The sequence below is a fragment of the Gigantopelta aegis genome, chromosome 2 (assembly GCF_016097555.1).
Source record: "Gigantopelta aegis isolate Gae_Host chromosome 2, Gae_host_genome, whole genome shotgun sequence".
Lineage (NCBI taxonomy): Eukaryota > Metazoa > Mollusca > Gastropoda > Neomphalida > Peltospiridae > Gigantopelta > Gigantopelta aegis.
In genome coordinates this window covers 43,889,016-43,909,252 of record NC_054700.1, presented here as the reverse complement: position 1 = coordinate 43,909,252, position 20,237 = coordinate 43,889,016, and the positions used below count along the sequence as shown (strand labels likewise).

Sequence of the window (20,237 nt, the reverse complement as noted above, 5' to 3'; positions counted from 1 at the left end):
CAACATTGAATATCACTAGCCATGGGAGTAGGGCTACCATAATCTAGAAGTCCTGTCTGGCATGACAATAGTACTTATTTACTAGCCCAACATTGAATATCACTAGCCATGGGAGTCGGGCTACCATAATCTAGAAGCCCCATCAGGTATGGCAATAGTAGTTATTTACTAGCCCAACATTGACTATCACTAGCCATGGGAGTGGGGCTACCATAATCTAGAAGCCCCATCAGGTATGGCAATAGTAGTTATTTACTAGCCCAACATTGAATATCACTAGCCATGGGAGTAGGGCTACCATAATCTAGAAGCCCTGGATCAACAACATTTAATGTACAAAAAAAAAAAAAAAAAATCAAGTAAAAAAAACACACACACAAAAGAAAAGTTCAGATGTGATGTCTGTATTTCCTCCTCTTGATCCTCTTGGCCCTCACTGTCTCCTCATCCTCCTCCGGCTTCACAGGCCTCTCCCTCGGCGCCCTCGCCTTGGCCAGGTCAATCTTGTCACGCAGCTCGAAGAAGCGCAGGAGCTCCTCCTTCTCCTGCAGATCCTTCAGCTTGCCCTCGATCTCGGCCTCCTTCTGCTGCCGGATGTACTCCTTCACCTGCTCCTCTAGGAGCTCCAGTCGCCGGGACGACCACTCGTCAAACATGGCCGTCTGGTCTGCAATGTCTGCCGGTTCGAGTTTCGGGAGTTCAGACTTCACGAGACTCTCCACTCTCTTCAGCAAACCATCGCCAGTCTCGATGACTTGGTCGCCCCATCTCAGCTTGTACCACATCTCCTGATAAAAAAGATAAGATTTTCTTAGTTTTTTTGTGGGTTTTTTATGATGCCACTAGAAAACAATCAATCATCAGCAGGCTTTCTACCAGAAAATAATTTGAGGTTATGAAAAGCATTTGAAATAAAACACTTGTCCATTTGTCCTGACAAGTGAAAATGTGCTTGGACAACACATTTTACCTCAACGGTTGTCCTATGGATAAATAAAAATGTTCCAATTCAGTTTCATTTTGAACAGTCAAAAATATTGTCCTTGCACTTAACTGAAACAAACCATTTATTTGGACAAATAAAAATATTTACAAACAAGTACATTTCAATATGTACTTATCCAGTGGACTAGTGAAAAATGTTGCTTAATTCTTTCACTGCATAATAAAAACAAAACAGATCATGAACTTTGACAAATTTTAAAGAGCAGTTCTCTTGATTATAATCTTTTTAAAAATTACGAAAATGTATCCAGAAATTTCCAAGAGTTTAGGGTATGTAATTTTACCCTCTGGCAGAAAGCCTGATTGTCTGTTGGATGTCAAACACTTGGTAATTCTCACAGGTAGTCTTCAGAGGAAACCCACAGCTTTTTCCCATCAGAAGCGAAATTTAAAGGGATCTTTTACTCACACTTTCTGACAGACACGACAATGCAGACCATGGCTTTTCAAATATATAAAATAAACTAACACATGATACAAACCTCACATTCTGTTGTCAACTCTTCGCGAGCATCGGGTGTAAGTCTCATCTTGTATATCTCGTCATCAAACAAATACATAAAATAACTATGTGATACAAACCTCACATTCTGTTTCAACCACGTGTAAGTCTCATCTTGTAAATCTTGTCATCAAACAAATACATAAAATAATTACCACGTGATACAAACCTCACATTCTGTTGTCAACTCTTCGCGCGCATCGGGTGTAAGTCTCATCTTGTAAATCTTGTCATCAAACAAATACATAAAATAATTACCACGTGATACAAACCTCACATTCTGTTGTCAACTCTTCGCGAGCATCGGGTGTAAGTCTCATCTTGTATATCTCGTTATCAAACAAATACATAAAATAACTATGTGATACAAACCTCACATTCTGTTGTCAACTCTTCGCGAGCATCGGGTGTAAGTCTCATCTTGTAAATCTCGTTATCAAACAAATACATAAAATAACTACCACGTGATACAAACCTCACATTCTGTTGTCAACTCTTCGCGAGCATCGGGTGTAAGTCTCATCTTGTAAATCTCGTCATCAATGGTCTGCAAGCCTAATTCCTTTTCGGGGGCGTCTGGGTCTTTGACTTCAGCATTTTCTAAACACCGGTCAAATCGAACTAGCTGATATGAATGAAAATAATATTATTTTAAGTATAACTGTAAAACGTGTATAACACCACTTAATCAAAGGACAGTAATGTCCATTTAACTCTGGCTTGTTGTCTTTAACATCCACTGTTTATTTTGACAATAAATAGTGAGGGGCGGGATGTAGCCCAGTGGTAAAGTGTTCGCTTGATGTGCGGTTGGTTTGGGATCGATCCCGTTGGCCCATTGTTTTATTTTTCATTCCAACCAGTGCACCATGACTGGTATATGAAAGGCTGTGGTATGTGCTATCCTGTCTGTGGGATGGTGCATATAAAAGATCCCTTGCTACAAATGGAAAAATGTAGGTTTCCTCTCATTGACTATGTCAAAATTACCAAATGTTTGACATCCAATAGCCAATTAATAAATCAATGAGCTCTAGTGGTGTCATTAAACAAAACAAACTTTTTTTCTTTCTTTTTTTTCTAAATAGTTAAAAAGGAAATTCACTGTTGCTGTATATATTAACCCTACCAAATGCCATCAAGGAATCTTTTATATGCACTTTGTCAGTCAAAACAGCAGAAATGACAACCCTGAATATACCAGTTGTTTTGCACATCAGTTGGTTTGGTGGGTGTATCATGGGTGTTTGATCCTACAGTCATCAGGTGAGCTAAATGTAAAGATTATACTGCATAACCGGACATTTTCGTGGTCTAAAATGTTCGTAATTTGGGGACCAAACACATTTTGAGGTTTTTTATTTTCAGGGTTTTACAAAACTGAAAGGTGAGTAGTTTTAATTTTGTGGTTTAGCAAATATGGTTTGCGAGAATTGTTATTGTTGATTGACAGTTTCATGTCGCCTTCCTTTTGATTGATATCGTTGAAATAATAGAACACTAAACTGTAATTGGCTAATACATTACGCTATTAGGAAGACAACTGATCACAGTCTTTGCTTTTAATTAACGCCAATTACAATTTGTGTTAGTTTTTCTAAGTCAGACGGTGTTGTGTTTAATATTTAATCTGAGCTTGACACGTTTCATTCATACTCAAATAGTAAGCTAGCTCAGTATACCAGCCATGAAGTACGGTGACGGTGTAACAGACATAAAGATCGACGTGCATACTTCGACAATAAAACCAATTCACGCAAGGTTTTATTCTACTCTTAGTGGAGGTTTTGTTGTAATTTTTGTTATTGTTGTATGGCCCTGAGTCACAATGAATATTTTTGATACCATTTGTTGAAATTTTCAGATATTTTCAAGGTTTTAAATTTTCGAAGGTTACCACAAAATTTTCGAAACCCATGAAAATAAAACCCACAAAAAAGTCTGGTTATATGGTATGAGTTCGGGGGGGGGGGGGGGGGGGGGGGGGGGGGGGGGAGCAGAGCTGTGCCCAAGCCAAGCAATGTTGGACATGGAAAGCCACCACAGTAACTCCAAATTATCACTCTGTAATGTAAACATCGTGGGGTACATGCTTGCAGACCTCATAAAGCTTTTGTGGCCTTCAGCTGCTCGCTGTTGCCAGGTACTGTTGTCTACATACATTTGTTGGGGAAAGAGATTAAGTTATTCGACTTATTCTTAAATCGAGCAAGTGTATGGTAATTTGACTTATTCTTAAATTGACCAAGTGTATGGTAATTTGACTTATTCTTAAATCGACAAAGTGTATGGTAATTTGACTTATTCATAAATCGACTAAGAGTATGGGGTGGGATAGAGTAGGGAGGGAGTATTCTGTGCTTACAGCTTCATCTAAAATCTGTTCTTTTTTAGTTCGACTTATTGACTTATTCATAAATCCACCAAGTGTACGGGGTGGGGTACAGTTGGGAAGAATGAAGGAATAGATATTAAACTCCTGGTGAGAATTCTGTCCTTACAGTTTCATCTAAAATCTGTTCTTTCTAGAGAAAGACTTATTCATAAATTCAGTAAGTATATCGGGTGGGGTACAGTGGGGAGGGAGAATTTTATCCTTACAGCTTCATCTAAAATCTGTTCTTTCTAGTTTCACTTATTCATAAATCCACCAAATGTATAATCCACCAAATGTATGGGGATGGGTGCAGTGGAGATGGATAAGGTAAAATTCTCAGAAGTATTCTGTGCTTACAGATTCATTTAAAATAATTTCTTTCTTCTTTGTCTTGGCGAGTTCCTCCATCAGGAAGAGTCCCTTGCCAAACTTGTGCCACAGCCCGAGTCCGATGAGGCGGACAGAGTTCTGTAGAACGGGGTCGGAGGTCAAGTGCTGACCCAGCATGTCGAGGGTCTTCCCGAGCAGGAAGCGCTCGTCCTTCACATCAAAGTGGTCGTCGTAGTGCGGGTAGCGGATGTACTTCACGGGAATCCAGTCCTCCTCCTGCAACATAAACGGTTGTCAGAGGAAACGAACAGTCCTCCTCCTGCAACATAAACAGTTGTCAGAGGAAAGGAACCCAGTCCTCCTCCTGCAACATAAACAGTTGTTAGAGGAAAGGAACCCAGTCCTCCTCCTGCAACATAAATAGTTGTTAGAGGAAAGGAACCCAGTCCTCCTCCTGCAACATAAACAGTTGTTAGAGGAAAGGAACCCAGTCCTCCTCCTGCAACATAAATAGTTGTCAGAGAAAAGGAACCCAGTCCTCCTCCTGCAACATATACAGTTGTCAGAGGAAAGGAACCCAGTCCTCCTCCTGCAACATAAACAGTTGTCAGAGAAAAGGAACAGTCCTCCTCCTGCAACATAAACAGTTGTCAGAGGAAAGGAACCCAGTCCTCCTCCTGCAACATAAACAGTTGTCAGAGGAAAGGAACCCAGTCCTCCTCCTGCAACATAAACAGTTGTCAGAGGAAAGGAACCCAGTCCTCCTCCTGCAACATAAACAGTTGCCAGAGGAAAGGAACCCAGTCCTCCTCCTGCAACATAAACAGTTGCCAGAGGAAAGGAACCCAGTCCTCCTCCTGCAACATAAACAGTTGTCAGAGGAAAGGAACAGTCCTCCTCCTGCAACATAAACAGTTGTCAGAGGAAAGGAACCCAGTCCTCCTCCTGCAACATAAACAGTTGCCAGAGGAAAGGAACCCCTCCTCCTGCAACATAAACAGTTGTCAGAGGAAAGGAACAGTCCTCCTCCTGCAACATAAACAGTTGTCAGAGGAAAGGAACCCAGTCCTCCTCCTGCAACATAAACAGTTGCCAGAGGAAAGGAACCCAGTCCTCCTCCTGCAACATAAACAGTTGTCAGAGGAAAGGAACCCAGTCCTCCTCCTGCAACATAAACAGTTGTCAGAGGAAAGGAACAGTCCTCCTCCTGCAACATAAACAGTTGTCAGAGGAAAGGAACCCAGTCCTCCCACAAAACATGTGTTTTGAAAGTACTGATTGTGCAATACATGTCCCTTAATGAAACCAACATATTTTCGTATTGCCTAAGTTCAAGGGAAATAACTCTGTCAAAATGTATAAGTCACCAGGAAAAAGTTTGTTTTCTTTAATCTTTAGACTACTGGATTAATTTTTGACAAAAACCACATTGAGTGGGTACAAGTTTATAATTTTTACTCACATATATTCACTTAACTGTTTTATAAATACATAAAATAAAGTTCATATCTGAATCGGTAAGTATTATTTTCGTGGGTTTTTCCAATTTTTATATCTTAGATCAGTTAATGTTGATTAAAATTAGGCAAAAACTCTACAAAGTTGCCTTTACTTATGGGCATTTGTAGCCAGCTGTACAGTATTTATGTCTATTATTCCTAATAACAGTGGGTTTTTTTTTACCAGAATTGTTTTTAAAAAGGAATAATGATTCATATCCCAATATTTGGTGATTTTAATTGTTGGTAAAATGATCAAATTTATTATCAAATTAGCTGTCACAATCAGCTATTGATCTCCAAAAATTACCACGACCTCCTGCCATTGTTGTTAAGTGAAAATACTTGCCAAAAACCACTTTTTGAACTCAAAATTCCAAGGTATTTTCCATTGAAAAACAAAAAACTAAAGCTGTCATAGTGTCAGTCAAACTAAAATAAATAAAGTTTGTTTTATTTAACGACGCCGCTAGAGCACATTGATTTTTTTATCTTATCATCGGCTATTGGACGTCAAACATATGGTCATTCTGACACTGTTTTTAGAGGAAACCCGCTGTCGCCACATAGGCTACTCTTTTTACGACAGGCAGCAAGGGATCTTTTATTTGCGCTTCCCACAGGCAGGATAGCACAAACCATGGCCTTTGTTGAACCAGTTATGGATCACTGGTCGGTGCAAGTGGTTTACACCTACCCATTGAGCCTTGCAGAGCACTCACTCAGGGTTTGGAGTCGGTATCTCGATTAAAAATCCCATGCCTCGACTGGGATCCGAACCCAGTACCTACCAGCCTGTAGACCGATGGCCTGCCACGACGCCACCGAGGCCGGTCCAGTCAAACTATTTCCTGTTGGTATATTTTATTAAGTTATACAAATGTACATGACATTAGAGCAAATTCTAATAACTAAGAATTGATTTCGCAATAGATTGTGGTACATATCACAATTCAGGTCCCTGTATCGCAATATATCACAATACAAATTTTTTGGAAATACCCATCATTAATGATAAGGCTATATACAAAATTTCAATTTTGAGGCACTGTGAAAAACAAAGTCTGGCAAACTATATGTGGGACAGACAGAAAAAAGAAAAGAAAAGAAACAAAGAGAAACAAAGAAAGACATACAAACAGAGGAGAAGTTTGTTTTGTTTAATGACACCACTAGAGCACATTGATTTATTAATCATCGGCTATTGGATGTCAAACATGGTCATTTGGACACAGTTATAGAGAGGAAACCCGCTACAGATAGAGGACAGAGACGAAATTCTGCGGAATTAAATGTGAAACTTCAACGTTATACGTTAACACAAAAAGTTGACCATGTCACCTCCGAAAAGGTAATACTTATACAAACTGCCATGTCGGTGTTGGAGGTTTAGAGAATAACTAACGAGCTACGACAGACGGACAGACGGACAGACGGACGGACGGACAGGTGGATGGATGGACGGAGATGAAACCTATAGTCTCCTCCGATTGGACCAGTAGGGAACTAATAATACAACTGTGGTTGCATTAAAAAAATAAAAAAAATTATATGCTACTAAAGACACTGCTTATGAAAATATACCATTTCATGTTTATGAAACAAATGGGTCAAATTTTTCCTCTAATCTTTGTAATCTTCGTATATAATACATGTGTAATCTGACTCACGAATGGAAACAATAGATGAATGAAACTGAAGTTCCGGCCGTGGCAAACAACCAACCAAATGTGATTTTTTAAGCCAGCCAATCAGTGGCTGTAGAAGCAATCTGCACACTGTGCAGAGATCGAAAAACATATTACCCAGTAAATTTGAGCCCATATGGGTAATCATAATTTATACCCCTTTGTCTTCAGGGATAGGTTCGAACATCTTTTCATCCACCTTTCCGACATGCAGATGTTTAACAGCTGCGTATAGAGAGAGAAGATGTGTGACAGGGTGGCTGAAGTCTTCCTGCAGCATCATCTTGTACGCCAGACTCGCTGCAGCTGTAAACCAAAATAATACATATTGATGGAATGAAGCAAGAGAACACATGGAATTGTAGCAGGGAACATTTGATTTTCAAAATGTTGATTAGTGATTTTTCTGATATAACTGAAAATTGATTAGCAAGTACTATTTTAATGGTTTATAATTGTGTAGTGATCTCTGAAAGTTGCACAGCGAATCGCAACGTGATACTGAACAAAATGTTCCCTGTGTAGTCATAATTTGAAGGGACTATTCTGATTTTTCATCCCTAGCCAATAGCCGATGTGTATTTTTGTGCTGGGGTGTCGTTAAACATTCATTCATTCATTCCTTCCTTAGCAGGAATTCCATTTGTCCACCCACTCATCCACCCTACCCTCAACAAAATGAACATACATCCCACTTTGTTTTGGTTTCTTTTAATAAATACTATCTTACCGTAACATATTTTAAATATAAAGCATTATACAGATAAATACATTTGGAATGACCTTTGACCAAATTATTTCGAATTTCGTTTGGCCATTGGAAGAAATAATAATTTTTATTTTTTTTATTTTTTTATTTTACTCCTTTGAATTCCATCTCATTTCTTGCCGATCTAGCAACTCCTCCAATCTTCCAATTTATCTTGCTGTCCACCTCCACATCCCAGTCCTTGTCTCTCCGACCACAATAGGTACTTGTCTCTTGTGGCTATCCGTGTCACACACCTGTCATTCCCCATCAGCTTTTAGCTGTGGGCTTAGTTTGACCACTTCGGAGAGTGTTCAGTAGTTACTACTGGCATTATTAAGAGGCACTTGTAACTACCTACTATGCTCCCCTACTACCGGCAGTCGTTAGTTAGTACCGTGGGTCAGACCAGCTTTATTAGCGGCAGAGGACGAGGATGTCAGATGGATGCAAGAAAGTACACAGAGATGAGACAGGTAGGCAATGGTGTGGACAGATCAGAAGATGAGTTGGAGGAAACTGACAAAGGGTCGAAACAGACTGAAATCATGGGAAAAACTGGAAAGGTTTTTTTTACATTAAGATAATGAGAATGACAGGCAGAGAGTGATAGATGAGAAAGATGAATGAATGTGTGAGCCAGCTTTGACTGGATTTGAACCATTGTCGTTAGCTGATCCATTAGACCCCAGAGCTCACTTAATATACATAAAGAATCATTTTAGCCAAAATTTGATATTGACACACTACAAAATATGCAATGGTTATAGATATTCACATTCAAAGCAAGAACATGTTACGTAAATTGTAATTTTAATAATGTAAAAAATATTTTATTTGTTGAAAACCTTTTAAAATGGCTAAAAACTCAGGATAGTTCCATTAGTTCATTCTTAGCATATTAATGTCTTGTTATTTTATACAAAGTTGTAATGTGGGACTCCAATGTCAGTAGTGTCGAAATGACTGCTAGTAACACTGTCAACTTCTGACATTAGGAACTGCAGCCAATATTTGCTGTTACTGTTAGTGTGATCCCTTATTTCTTTTCATCAGTATAATATTAAGAGTTACTTTTCACAGAAAAGTGTATATGAGACCAAAATAGCATCACAGAGACAGTCCCGAGTTGCCTGCCATTGTTAAGTTTGTTTTGTTTAACGACACCACTAGAGCACATTGATTTATTGATCACTGGCTATTAGATGTCTAATATTTAATAATTTTGACATATTGCCTTAAGAGTGCAAACCCGTTCCATTTTTCTATTAGTAGCAAAGGATCTTTTATATGCACCATCCCACATACAGGATAGCACATACCATGGCCTTTAATATAACAGTCATGATGTAATGGCTGGAATGAGAAATGGCCCAATGAGCCCACCAACGGGGATCGATCCCAGACCAGCCGCTCATCAAGCAAGCATGCTTTACCACTGGGTTATATTCAGCCCCATCATAAGACAGAAGTGTATAACATGTTTTAAATCTATGAACATTATTCCCAGCTAAATCGAAAATATGTTTGTGCTTACCGTATATCTTCGCCTGTAAGTCGATCTCGGCTATAAGTCGAGTAACTAATTTCAAGCCCTGAAAACTTATTTTTTTATTGACCCATTTATAAGTCAACCCATGAAAAACAACGTATAAATATTGAAGTATTTCTTATTTTCAGCACATAAGAACAATAATGTACAATATCTGAACAAAAGAAAATTATTTTACAAACTTCGTTTTTCACGTTTTGTACATCGCAATAAACTATGTACATAGCATCAAAACGAAATATTCCCTTAGTAGAGAGTGAAAGCTGTTTGACTGTTACTGTATGGTACTGTACAGCATGGTTTTGTGCAAAAACAACAACTTTATTTATAAACACTGACAACAGATCACTACGATAAAACTGAAAGTACATGTATCATCGGTTAATCACATGTTTTGCCGCCATATTAATACATGTAAGGAGGATGACTCTGGAAAGTACACTGGTTTTTGTACCAAATGATGTGTCCCTATTGCACTAGTGAACTGCAGAGATCAGTCTATTTTAAGGGAAAGCTCAGTAATATTCATAAAGTTAATCACCGACAAAACATTATTTGAACAACCATTAATGCCAGTGACCAGATTTCAAAATAAACTCAGGCAACAGGTAGTTAATATTGTTTACATTTTTGCTATTAGTGATGACTGTTAATTTAACTAAGTGGACTGTTGTCTTGGCATGTGAGTGAGATCGTACGCCTTTTCGCATAACCAAAACCGTTCTAATGCCAAAAAAAATAGGGTATAAAAAATAAATGTGTCAAATTAACATATTTGAGTATAAATACAGGGCATACTTCAACAATAAAACTTGTAAAATAATTCCCAAAACGGTAATATTTTTGGGTGGAATATTTTTACCCTCTTATAAGTCGACCCCCCAAGTTATAAAATAATTTTTGGGTGAAAAAAATTTGACTTATAGGCGAAGATATACGGTAATTGAATTTGCAATCCTATCAGCATGTTAGTGATTTTTGTGGTATATTTTATTCGCGAATTATTGACATTTCAGATTTAACTTCTGCAAATGAGAGAGATTTCAAATGATAGAAATAAACTGAATGAGTACCAGCAAAGTTTTCCTGCTTGATGAAGTGATCTAGGAGAATGTTGACAGCGTAGTAGTCAGGAAATAGTCCGTAATTGACCTAAAACAAACAATAAAGTAAGTACAACTTAAAATAATTACCATGCGAAAACATTATTCGCTTTAGCCTCACCAACTCACAAAAGTCATTAATTATTTTCTTCTACATTGTTTTTCCAATTATATTTTTTTTAAATGATATATTTAACAAAATAAAATCTGACCTACTGTCATAATAGTGGATTATGTTACAAGAAATATTTTGTTTTTGAAACATAAGTTATTAACAGTCAAGTAAATGAAATTTTCATGAGATAAAAGAAAATATTTTTCATATAAAAGCATGCAAAAATACCTGACTATTCACATAAAATACCTGACTATTCACATAAAATTACCTGCTGTTAATTGACAGAATATTTTGTTTTGTTACCTGTTGCCTGGTATTTCCATTCCTGGCATCATTTACAATATTTAATATTAAAAAAAAAGACAAAACATTATTCGGATTACAGTTAGCTCAATCTGTTAAGACATTTTCAATTGTCTACGTCTCAACAACACAAAAGGTTCAGTCTGTAACGATTATTATACCAACTGGTTTTGTGATGGAATTTCATTTTAAAACTAGATTCTGGCACAAATAAAGTTAGACTGACAAACCTATTTAGGCCTAACCAGAAATTCTTATTCTGATTCAGTTTTTGTTACAGCTTGTTTTGTTTAACAACACCACTAGAGCACAATGATTTATTAATCATTGGCTACTGGATGTCAAACATTTGGTAATTCTGATACAGTCATAAGGGAAAACCACTATATTTTTACATTAACAGCCAGGGATCTGTTACATGTACTTTTGCACAGGCAAAACAGCACATACCACAGCCTTTGATATACAAGTTGTTCAGCACTGATTGGGATGGGGAAAATAGCAGAGAATTAACTGTAACAGAAAAATTAGCCTAAAGAGAATTTTGAAAAAAGACATGGTTTCGAAATTGTTACAAAACTCTTGGCAAACACCCTCTCCCTTGTAATGTTTTGCAATACATCCCAAGATCATCCTCCACTCCTAACAGCTTACGTAACTGTTGAACAGCCCCAAATTTGCAATTCATGGCCTATATTTTCGAAGCTATCTTAGCACTACAAAATTATAAAACCATCATAAGCTACGACATCATTAAGATAGCTTTGAAAATCCCTAGACAGGCTTTTACTGTTTTTCTACGATAACTTAGAAGGAAGGAAGGAAATAGTTTATTTAATGACACACTCAACACATTTTGTTTACAGTGATATGGCGTCGGACATATGGTTAAGAACCACACAGATATTGAGGGAGAAAACCCACTGTTGCCACTTCATGGACTCTTTTCGATTAGCAGCAACGGATCTTTTATATGCACCATCCCATAGACAGGATAACACATACCACAGCCTTTGATGTACCAGTCGTGGTGCACTGGCTGGAGTGAGAAATAGCCCAATGTGTCCACTAACAGGGATCGATCCCAAACCGACCGCACATCAAGTGAGCGCTTTACCACTGGGCTACGTTTCACCTCATAACTGAGAAACAAATACAACACAGCTTACCCTGTCTTTGATCATGGCAAGTAATCGATCGACGAGCCCGAGGTTGATGTAAGCCCGGATTATAGCGTGTACAATTGAATCTTGGACAGGAACAGCATCCTCAGTGAATCGAAACCTAAAATGAAAGTACAGCCAGGTATCTAACAATAAATCTATGCTTTATTAGGCTATGTAATAACATTATCTAAGTTACTTTATTATATTAGTACTTACATGAGCGTACTTACATGAGCGTTAAATTGTAAAATAATTCCAAATACAATACGAACTTTTAGTACCGTAAGTATGCTTCAAATTTAATTATAAATATTGTCTGTTATTTCTTATTAAAACATATCAATCAAAATTGAACCTGCCTTGGTGGTTAAGCCAACGGACATAAGGCTGGTAGGTACAGGGTTCACAGCCCGGTATCGGCTCCCACCCAGAGCGAGTTTTAATGACTCAATGAGTATGTTTAAGACCACTACACCCTCTTTCCTCTCACTAACAACTAACAACTAACCCACTGTCCTGGACAAACAGCCCAGATAGCTGAGGTGTGTGCCCAGGACAGCGTGCTTGAACCTTAATTGAATATAAACACAAAAATAAGTTGAAATGAAATGAAATAAAAACTGATTATGATGGGTTTTATTCATTCATTCATTCATTCATTCAAAACTGATACATAACAAAGGGCTTAAATTGTATAATTCTGCAACAGCATGCTGTAACAAGCACATTATGCATTTTAAATAATTTGTTCAACATTTCAAATTCAAACCTACCTTTTGATCAAATCTTCCATAAATTCCACATCAGACAAATCCATTTCATGCAGCTTGTTAGCAAACTGAAAATATGACAGTGTTAGTCACCCTATAATTTCAGAAATTTCAGTACAATATTACAATTATCAAAACAATTGTTTATTGTATTTATAATTTAAAAACAGTATCAAATATAGAAATGATCTGATTTCAACTTGAAGCAGCAAAATATCAATTAGTACATGAAATTATTTCACCAAATTAAAATAAAATTTGCTGATGGTGAGTGCTAAATCTGGCTCTGTATACTCTGTGGTATTTAAATTTTTACTGTTGATTTTTATTCAGAAGAAACAACTGTTCAAAACTGATATGAATCACAACTCTGATTCAATTCCCAACACAACATGTACGTGGACACTGCATGAGCTATTCTTTCTTTCACATAGGCGTACGGGCTTCCATTGTTTCAGGCTGGCTTCTGCCCAAATTAAACAAAAATGCCCAAATCTGGATGACCACATTTATTGATATTAGCATTACTACCAAGCATCTATTATAGAGGAAGGAAGGAAATGTTTTATTTAACGACGCACTCAACACATTTTATTTACGGTTATATGGCATCAGACATATGGTTAAGGACCACACAGATATTGAAGGAGGAAACCCGCTGTCGCCACTTCATGGGCTACTCTTTTCGATTAGCAGCAAGGGATCTTTTATATGCATCATCCCATTGACAGGATAGCACATACCACGGCCTTTGGTGTACCAGTCGTGGTGCACTGGCTGGAGCGAAAAATAATCCAACAGTTAACTATACATTATTCAATCCAAGCTGTCAATCACCTTATTGCCAAATGTAAATTAAGGCTCAGTTTGGTGAATATATAGAACTGAACTATCCCATGAAAGAAAGCTATGAAAGGAATTTCTATCTCACATCACTCACTTGTGTTCAACATGACATCGTTGGTAATACACATACATGTACATGATATCATATTAACGTGAGATGGTGATGTGAGGTCATTAGACAGTTTCAGATTGATATCTTGTGATTAAAACCTTCATTATAAAAGCGGTCTTGTTACTTTAATTATATTTAACACATGAAATAAACACGGCAAATACAATACAGTAGTTTATTTATGATAAAAGAGTCAAATAAAAAAGTTACTTTTTCAGCCATCTTTGTCTGTTCATGTAAAATAATGGCTTATTTACCGAAGAATGAGAGAAAGAGACTCCTTGGTGGTGGAAATTTCAACCCTGAGACAAGGCTAAAAATTTCCAGGATTTCGAGTGTACTTTTTTTATCCTACAAGATCACATATGATGGAGTAGTATAATATGTGATGAGAAAAAAAAATTGTTTTGTTGCAACATGACTTAGTTTATATAACATACAAAGAACAGTTTTAACATTCTTTTCAGTGGGTATTGACAGAAGATTTACTGCCGTCTTGTTCAGTTGTACCAACAATAGCATACTTTTATTGCTAACTTAAAAATCTGGAAATTGCTGTATATTGCATTTAGGCAATGAACTTTTAATATACTATAGTTATAGCTTTTGACAGAGTAAACAGAACAGTAAGTTAACAGTGGTGCTGGTTTAGTTTGTCACTCACTATATCCATATCAATCACACTGGTTTAGTTTGTTACTCACTATATCCATATCAATCACACTGGTTTAGGTTGTCACTCACTATATCCATATCAATCACACTGGTTTAGTTTGTCACTCACTATATCCATATCAATCACAGTGGTTTAATTTGTCACTCACTATATATCCATATCAATCACACTGGTTTAGTTTGTCACTCACTATATCAATATCAATCACACTGGTTTAGTGTGTCATCACTATATCCATATCATGTTTAGTTTGTTACTCACAATATCCATATCAATCACACTGGCTCGCTTCTGCTTTTCTAACTTGTCCTTCAACTGGATTGCAAACTCACCTGCAAAAATGAGAAGATACCCGTACAAGTCATGTCTTATTAAAATGCAACATTATGATAGGTGTACTACAGTTCAGTGTTTGAATTTAACAGTATTGTGAATAAATGAATGGATGGAAAGAATTAACAAATGGACGGAAAGTAAGAATGAATGAATGAATGAATGAATGAATGAATGAATGAATGAATGAATGAATGAATGTATGTATGAATGAATGAATGGTTTAATAACAAAGGTATACAAACAAACAAATTTGTGAGGAGTCAAAACAAGGTATGAAGCTGTGATGAATAAGGAATTAGGGTTCTAAAATTGAATGTATTTGTATTGTTTTATTTCAAAGTTTATCATCAAAAACTGTTTTGTTATTTTAATAATACAGAGCATATAACAACAGCCATTACAAAGTTACATCAATGTTTGAATGAATAAAAGTCTAACATCACCCCAACCAATCAACTTTCAATGGCACAACCAGGACATAGGCCCACAGTGGCTGAGTACTGGCAAACATTTTGACTAGTACCAAGGGAAGGAACGAAGGAAATGTTTTATTTAATGATGCACTCAACACAGTTTATTTATGGTTATATGGCACCAGACATATGGTTAAGGACCACACAGATATTGAGAGAGGAAACCTGCTGTCACCACTTCATGGGCTACTCTTTTTGATTAGCAGCAAGGGATCTTTTATATGCACCATCCCACAGACAGGACAGTACATACTACGGCCTTTGTTACACCAATTGTGGAGCACTGGTTGGAACGAGAAATAGCCCAATGGGTTCACCGACAGGGAGTACCAAGGTCTTCTAGATTATGGTAGCCTCACTCCCATGGCTAGTGATATTCAATGTTGGGATAGTATATAACTATTATTGCCATGCCCGACGGCTAGTGAAAAAAGGTGGTCAAATGCTGCATTTAAGTCTATTTTACTTACATATTTTATTTGCATCTTAGTGTTTTTAACCTCTATCTCCTTGTTTAGGTGGCATATCCAATTATTACTATTAGTAAAATTGTATGAACTTAGAGTAAAGTGGGGCTAGTTAATGTTTAATTGTGGCTAGTACATTTTTTAAATCACTGATCCCATAGTTAGTGAATTTTGTAATAATTCTAGAAGCCCTGCTAGTACCAGTACATTATCTTTTGTCACACTTCACTTCTCTAACTTTTGGTGCAAAACAGTGACACTTAGCAAGTGACCACAATTATTCACCCTCCTGAGACCATCCTCCATTATATTCCTGAACTTAGGAATGGTTGAATCATAAAGACAATGCAACTACATTTGTGTATATTTTAACAGAATAGGTCCTACAAAATTTACTAATTTTAACCTTAATACCTTAGTACATAAAATGATGCCCAAATTCAAAATATTTTACAACAATTTCATCATATAAACTATATTCTACAACCACCAATTATTTATGGATTTCATAATTAATCAAGGCATTTAAGTGAGTCCAACCAATACATTTTCAATTATCATCAAACCCTGGAGATTCAAGCCTAAAATCAGAATGACTTAATATGCCCGTTCTTACTGAAAACTATTTTTTCAAACACTGGAGATTCAAGCCTTTTCTGCCACGCTTCATTACAACTGTATGCCTCTGAGAGAAGTAGTCGTCGAGCTGGAAGTGAAAACAAAAAAATTAATATTTGACATAATTTCTATTGCACTTGCAAGGAACAATATTTCAAAATTTAAAAAAACTGTAAGATTGTTGACCTCATTTTTACCCAGGTACGGTAACCAAATTTTTTGGTTTCAATCAAAAGTGCTGTCACGGCAAATCTCCACAACAATGGTACAAAATGATACACCAGGTGTGCATTATCTGCCAATATTTAACATTTGTACATTTGAAATAGGTCTACATACAGAAACATAACCTTTTGAGTCATATTTATTTGTTGCAAATGTCACATTTAAAAAAAAAATTGCCATAGGCAAGCTCAAAATTGCCGTCGGTGGGCCGTTTCACGTATGGCAATTCTTTTAAAAATTGCCGTGGAAGACAAATTCTTAAGTTCGAACCCTGCACATGAGTAACCTAACCAGATCACATGTCTACTACAACAATATTCTAAATGTACTTAAAACAAATTAATGTAGCACGTAAAACAGTGTCCAAAATTAGTTTAGAAAATATCTGAAATACCATAAATCCTTGAATAAAAGCCTATTTTTCGAGACACTCTGAGACCCAGCCTCTATTCAAGGCCCCGTCGGTGGGCCCATTGGGCTATTTCTCATTCCAGCCAGTGTACCACAGCTGGTAGATCAAAGGTATGTACTACCCTGTCTGTGGGATGGTGCATATAAAAGAACCCTTGCTGCTAATCGAAAAGAGTAGCCCATGAAGTAGCAACAGCGGGTTTCCTTTGTCAATATCTGTGTGGTCCTTAACCATGTCTGACGCCATATAACCATAAATAAAATGTGTTGAGTGCGTTGTTAAATAACATATTTCTTTCTTTCTTTCTATTCAAAGCATCCTTCTATTTTTTTTTATGCAATATTTTCTAACATATATGTCGCCGTATAATATTGCAAGGTCATGCTCGAATGTAGGTTTTCCAACTTTTTTATTATGTGGAATATCTCACTGAGAATTGAAACACCTTTTTCTTTTCCTGTTCTCGCCATATGGTTGTAGCCTAAGCTTTTGATCTTATGCAATGGAAATGACGAGTATGTCATCATTAACCTGATAAAGCAGAAGTTAACCTTTATATGTAAAAAGCAGGCTTTTATTCAAATCAGGCCTCTAGTTTTTCAAAGACACTTTGAGACCTAACCTCTAATCAAGGCAGGCCTCAAATCAAGGATTTAAGGTAGTTCAAAACTAATTTTTTAAGGGTTCACAAAGTAACCGAATGGTTGTTCGTGCAAACAAAAAAACAGTTCCCATGAACAATTGTAATCTGTAGTGGAACTACCTGTATATAAGCAGTGATACATCAGGGCTCGAAACGGCCTGTGGCCAGGTTACCAAATGCGACCAATGTCCTGTTTGGATGAATTAAATATTTTAAAATAATGGCGGTAGTCGCCCAAATAACATTATCTTCTTTAGAGCTAGAACATATGAGCCACTATTAATATTTGTATTCCACATTAAAATCTTGCTCGTGGTTCACTTACCATAATTTGCCAACATCCATTATTTTTTGGGACGCCATATTTTTCGGCAAGTTTCGAACCCTGATACATACTACGTAGGTTTTGAGCTTAAGAATGTTACCCACATCAATTTGGAAATGATTTTGTCATCAATTTGGTGCCTGCATGCCTACAGCAGTTTTAAACCAGTAACTTGTAATAAATAGACATTAATGATTAGTTTTCCGTTTGTGATTTCTTTTCTTTGTTTTTGTTTTTTCCCCAATTTGTATAAAATAAAGGACTTAAAATTCTCCCCAGATATAATCACCTGATAAGTAGTACAATAATTTAGCAACTGAGCTAGTCTGACACATCTGCCACCAAACAGAATTCAGTTTGATGGCAGATGTATTGGGACTACATTTGAATAAATTGAAGCTTGGAGCTAAACTTGGTCAGTAACTGTGCGAGTGTTCGTCATAACCTATCCTGTCAAACTTTGTCAATTTCATTTTTTTTTTTTTAAATTTGAAGGAAGGAAATGTTTTATTTAACGATGCACTCAACACATTTTATTTACGGATATATGGTGTCGGGCATATGGTTAAAGACCACACAGATATTGAGAGAGGAAAACTGCCATCGCCACTTCATGGGCTACTCTTTTCGACTAGCAGCAAGGGATCTTTTATATGCACCATCCCACATACAGGATAACACATACCATGGCCTTTGATATACCAGTCGTAGTGCACTGGCTAGAGCGAGAAATAGCCCAATGGGCCCACAGACGGGGATCAATCCATGACCGACTGTGCATCAATCGAATGCTTTACCACTGGGCTATGTCCTGCACCTTTTTGGGGGAGATCATACCGTGGTCAAAATACTGCTGTGCCACCCACTGAACCAGATATGGCTCGAGTTCGACCCACATTAAGTCAATACTTTTTTTAATGCTTCTCTCTATTTAGAAAATTTTAAATGGCAGGGGAAGTTTGGAAGGTTGTCTTTAGAATTTTATTTTGTTAATAATGACACAAGTATTTCAATCAGGATTGAGTATGGTAGGTTATACATTTGGGAAGAGGTCAACTCACCCCAAAACCATCTCGTTCCCAAACAACTCGCCCCAGCGGTTGGTCAACTCACCCCACACTGTTTAGTTAAGTCACATAGGCATGACAATTCATTATTAATTATCCAATATTAGGATTTGCACAACATAAAACCAGTTAATAAGTGGTCGTAATAGCAGAGTTTCAATGTAATATTAATAAATACAATGACACCAAACTTGTAGACATCCATTTTTAATTATTTACTGCCAGTAAAGTTTGGGGCGAGTTGACCAAACACTGGGGTAAGTTTGTTTTGGGGCGAGCTGACCAGCATTCATATATTTTTGTTTTGTGTGTCCATTTGTTGCACTATTTTGGTTAAGAAATGGTTAAAACATGGTGACACACATTTTGAATACCAGCTATATATAGGGTAATGTACTAGTAACAATTTTCGAATTTAGAAAGAACCTTTTTCTTTAGACGTATTTTCGGACTAATTCGACCCGTACCCCATTTTAATGGTTAGGGTTAGGGTTAGTCTTTAAAGCCTTTGATATAGAAGATTACGGTCGAACCAATTCCACATTTTGATTCGGGCAAGCAGAATTTGTAGCTTGCCTGACCGAACGTCCGACAACAATTTCGACCCCTGGAGTGGAGACGATCAGAAATTATTCACTATTTTGGTTATTTATTAACAATAATTCATAGAATGTTGCTGCATCGCATAAAACATGGTATGGAGCGATTGGCACCTGAAAATGATATGTTTCTTTTGAATAAACGTAAGCTAAAGTGCCTGCTTGCACATGACAAGGTTCTCCACATGGAAGCTGCCATTGTTAATGGGGGACAACCACTGGGGAAAAAAACATTGTTTTATCTCCCTTTAACATCTTTGAGTACTGTGGTTACACA

The 20,237-nt window shown here is 37.0% G+C and overlaps 1 protein-coding gene across 1 annotated transcript; it reads right to left on the bottom strand.

Moving 5' to 3' along the window:
- Positions 1–264: 264 nt before the first annotated feature.
- On the bottom strand, positions 265–20,164 carry LOC121378523 (28S ribosomal protein S27, mitochondrial-like). The gene is made up of 10 exons (XM_041506735.1): positions 20,075–20,164; positions 16,688–16,777; positions 15,057–15,127; positions 13,165–13,229; positions 12,395–12,509; positions 10,775–10,853; positions 7,559–7,707; positions 4,242–4,490; positions 1,983–2,132; positions 265–788 (listed from the first exon to the last, which is right to left on the bottom strand). The coding sequence occupies exons 1-10, from the start codon at positions 20,157–20,159 to the stop codon at positions 390–392; spliced, it is 1,452 nt and encodes a 483-aa protein (XP_041362669.1). The 5' UTR covers positions 20,160–20,164; the 3' UTR covers positions 265–389.
- Between the last annotated feature and the right edge of the window lie 73 nt (positions 20,165–20,237).

Bases quoted from the DNA above. Each gene is read 5' to 3' on its own strand.
- LOC121378523 (XM_041506735.1), bottom strand. From the start codon at position 20,159: ATGGCAGCTTCCATGTGGAGAACCTTGTCATGTGCAAGCAGGCACTTT. The intron at 12,510-13,164 runs GTAGGTTTGAAT...CTTTCATTTTAG, and splicing joins ATGGAAGATTTGATCAAAAG to GTTTCGATTCACTGAGGATG. The intron at 4,491-7,558 runs GTATAAATTATG...TTTATGTTGCAG, and splicing joins CTATCCCTGAAGACAAAGGG to GAGGAGGACTGGATTCCCGT.